Genomic DNA, 3,778 nt, shown 5'->3' on the forward strand with positions numbered 1-3,778 from the left:
AAAATGAATATTCTATTCTATCGTTAAGTATTTAAATTTAGCCTCATATATAAGAAACACATTTTAATTGAATCATTTAAATTATTTAATGGTTCTCAAACTCTTCTGCATTGTATATCCCTACAATAACCTGTCACAAAGAAAAGTTTCTTTCTGAAAACATGGTGCTTATTAGAATTAAGTAATTTAACGTATCTAATTAGCTGCTAAAACCAATTCTGAATGCATAAATAGTGAAATACACACTTTAAAAACTATACACATGTAATTTTTTCAAAAGGCCTTTGCCTAGACCTAAAGTTTGTTTTGTGATTGAATAGAGGCAAAATATTTAGGATAACATAAAAGAGATAACAACCAATATTTTAAGAAAAGGTATTTATTATTTACACCACTGAAATAGTCCCGTAAGAACGATATATACCATGTTCCTGTGAAAGGATCAGATTCCTTTCAAATACAAGAACTGTATAAAGCAATACTGTTAACACAAAACAGTGGCCACATTACACATCTGCAGGCTTAAGCATTGCAAATAATTTTTTAAAGCTTATGGCTAGATATTTCCACTGAAACAGTGTTTGCACTTAGACAAGGTATAGCTGGAACAGAACAAAACCTTTTTGTTCATGCTTTCTAGGGCTTAATCGATGATTTGTCCCATTTAAAAATGTATTGCCTTTAACTGCTTTTATGACAATGGTTTTAGGCAGAAGTGCTTCTACTTAGTCACCAAAAAGAAACTCTTGTTCCTTAATTTTACTCTTCAGTCTTGTTTTCTAATTTTCATACTATGACATATCTGTATCACGGCTGACATTTTCCAGTTTTACTCAAAGAACATGGATACACATACAGACCAAACTGAGACAGCTCAGAATTTAGATATGTAAATAGTGGAGCAAGAAGAGAAACTGTGTCTATGACAAAGGAATGAAAAAAACTCTTGGTGACTTTAACTTAAACACCAAACTAGGTTCCTTACTCAAAAGATATTTTTTGGTTTTAAATGGAAGAGCAGTAGTTTTCAAGATGGGTTTGGTCTAAGATTTAGTCAAACACCACAAGGAGGCAAAAACACAAGACATAACTTGTTTCCAAAGTCACAAAATGACATTGTTGAATATACATTTTTGTCCACTTTTTTTTGTGTATGTGGGAAAAAAAACTCAGTACTCAATGCTGGAGAAAATATTTTTCAAGAGTAACAGTATATTCTTACCGGGGAAAAAAGGGGTTTTTTTTTTGTTTGTTTTTGTTTTTTAGCATATTGCTATGAGCTTCAAAAAATATAAAATTAAATTTACAAAAAACTGGAAGACCAAGTATAAGCAGTCTGGTATTTGCTTCAGTGTCCAGCACTATTATAATGATTTCTAGCATTAAAGCAAGAAGTTCATGGATCTCAAGTATCTTCAATAACTGCCAGTATAACTTGTAACTACTGTCCTTGCTTCTTTGAGAGATACCTGCAAGAAATAAAATAAAGATGTCTAAGCCATATCATGCTAAATTCACAATGACGATCTAACTTTCCTCTCAAAGTAAAATAGTTTAATAACAAAACTTTTCATGAGTAATAACTGCTAACAATTGCTAACATCTTTTGATTGTTCATGTGCCAAGCACTGTTCTAAGTACATGTATTAATTCATCTAGTCCTCACTACATCTCTATGAAGAGTTTTCTGTTAGAACTTATTCCTATTTAACAGGCACAAAGAGGAATTTGCCCAAGTTCACACAGCTAGAAAGTGGCAGAGTTCAGATTCAAAACAAGGCTCTGGAGGTTGTACTCTATCACTCTCTACGGCCTGACTGCTCAACGTGAAAGTAATATATTAACTAGTATGGTTAATTTCCAAAAAAAAAAAAGAAAAAAAAAAATCCTCAAACTCCATTTAAAGGTCTTATTTTTCTTGCATAAAGATAGTAAGCCAAAGATACTAAAGGACTCTGATCAAGAGTATAAAGATGCAAAGAAATTAGTTTACTAAGCAAAGAAAATTTTCTTCATATTATTTTATAGGAATCTATTGCTAAATAAAAATCTTTATGTCTCCATTTCTCACATTTATGAATTACTACACTCAGGAGCATGGGGGTGAGGAAAAAGTTCTTAATCAGAACACCTGCACAAGTTTTGATAGTGCAAAACTTGCTCCCTTTTGGCACTGTGGCATTTACAGCTATCATTTAGTTATATCATCTACAATTTGGAGATGGGGATAAAAATGCCTGCCTTTTATCTTCCTAACAGGCTTATGAGACTCTAAATAAGAAGCTTTATGTCAGAGTGCTATCAAAAGCCAAAATTGAAATTTGAAAAGCCAAAGTATTATTATTACATGAACAGTTTTTCTGTTGCTATTAGTGGAATCAGATCTTAAAGATCTAACTCTAAAAAATTACTTGTGGTATAGTACTTAATAATCCTGTCCACTTCTCTAGAGGTTCTTCCCTGCCTCAAAATCTTGATGTACAGGTTAAGATAAAAGAAAAAATACTTTCAGGGGAGATATCACTAGATTAGAAAACAGTTTTAGGATTTACCAATTTTAAATAAAAATTAAGACTTATGTGTAAACCAGAATCACCAATTTTTTCATTCATTAATGTAGAAAGTAAATGAATAAGCAAATTAACACCTACCTTTCCCAATATTTGTGATTTAGGTCCAAAAAGTCATCCAATTTTGCTATTTCCTTGAGGTACTGAGTTAATTTTAAAAGTTCTTTGTCTTTATCTCGATTTAGATGCGCTTTCATAAAAGGTCTTATCTATTAGGAAACAAACATTACCCAACATTTCACACTGCAATAAGAAAACCAGTACAAATCTATATTATTCCATCATTTAAATTAAGTTAATAAGATTAAACTATCACCAAGGGTGTCAATACTAAAAATTATTTTTATATTATCTTGGTTTAATAAACTGACAGTCATGGTATACTGTTTACAGTACAAGTTAAGAGTTCTTTCACCTAATTTACCTTATGTTATCTTTCCATTCTGAACCTGACAACACCAGCTTTCCTACAGCACTTGAATCCTACGCGGATTCTCTTTGCAAAACTGCTTGGATTTTTTTCCCTTTCTTTCAGTCCAATTGCTTCTTATTAATTGAATAATCTCATTCTTGTTGCTTCATTCAGAAAAAGCTAACCCAAATATAAGCTTGATCTTACAGGAGAGATAAATTTTAACATCGATGATTTTCATTTCAGTATTTACCTATGAAATTTTTATATAGCTATTACAACATTTATATAACCCATTTTCTCTTCTATTTTATCATATGCATTTATCACTAAAGTCCCCATGAAAATATTTTTATGTAAGAGTTTTCCTATAAAAAGAACATTTATATTCTAAATTTTTAAGGTTGATATATATTTTATGGTTCATTTTAAAAAGTATAAAAGTCAGGATGGTAGATGGGGTAGAGAACTATATTAACATATCTTTATTGTGATTTGGAGAAAATGCCATCTGGTCATTAGTTACTAATTTTACATAGTAACACTGAAAAACATTGTCACCTGATGAGAACAATGAGCCCAAAGGAGTCTATACCACGTCTATCAAGAGAAGGGAAGGTTTTAAATTTATAATATACTTTCTTTTCTGTCATTGGAAAAACAAATCACCAGCTTGAAATAGACAGAAGAAAATTTTCCCATAGGTTCTATTTGCATCAGAACAGCCTGGTGCCAGGGACCTCCACAGCTGTAAGTCAGCTGGGCTCCTGCAGCTTTCAAGACACCAGTAAGAGCT

The 3,778-nt window shown here is 31.6% G+C and overlaps 1 protein-coding gene across 1 annotated transcript in view; it reads right to left on the minus strand.

The window, feature by feature from the left end:
- Positions 1–361: 361 nt before the first annotated feature.
- UBLCP1 (ubiquitin like domain containing CTD phosphatase 1) overlaps positions 362–3,778 on the minus strand; it is an 18,912-nt gene continuing 15,495 nt past the window's right edge. The window contains exons 9-10 of the mRNA XM_023528651.1: positions 2,652–2,779; positions 362–1,469 (exon numbers count right to left, since the gene is read on the minus strand). Coding sequence (XP_023384419.1) covers positions 1,442–1,469; positions 2,652–2,779 — 156 coding nt within the window. The 3' untranslated portion in view covers positions 362–1,441. The remainder of the gene's footprint in view (positions 1,470–2,651; positions 2,780–3,778) is intronic.

The sequence above is a fragment of the Pteropus vampyrus genome, unplaced genomic scaffold (assembly GCF_000151845.1).
Source record: "Pteropus vampyrus isolate Shadow unplaced genomic scaffold, Pvam_2.0 Scaffold30, whole genome shotgun sequence".
Lineage (NCBI taxonomy): Eukaryota > Metazoa > Chordata > Mammalia > Chiroptera > Pteropodidae > Pteropus > Pteropus vampyrus.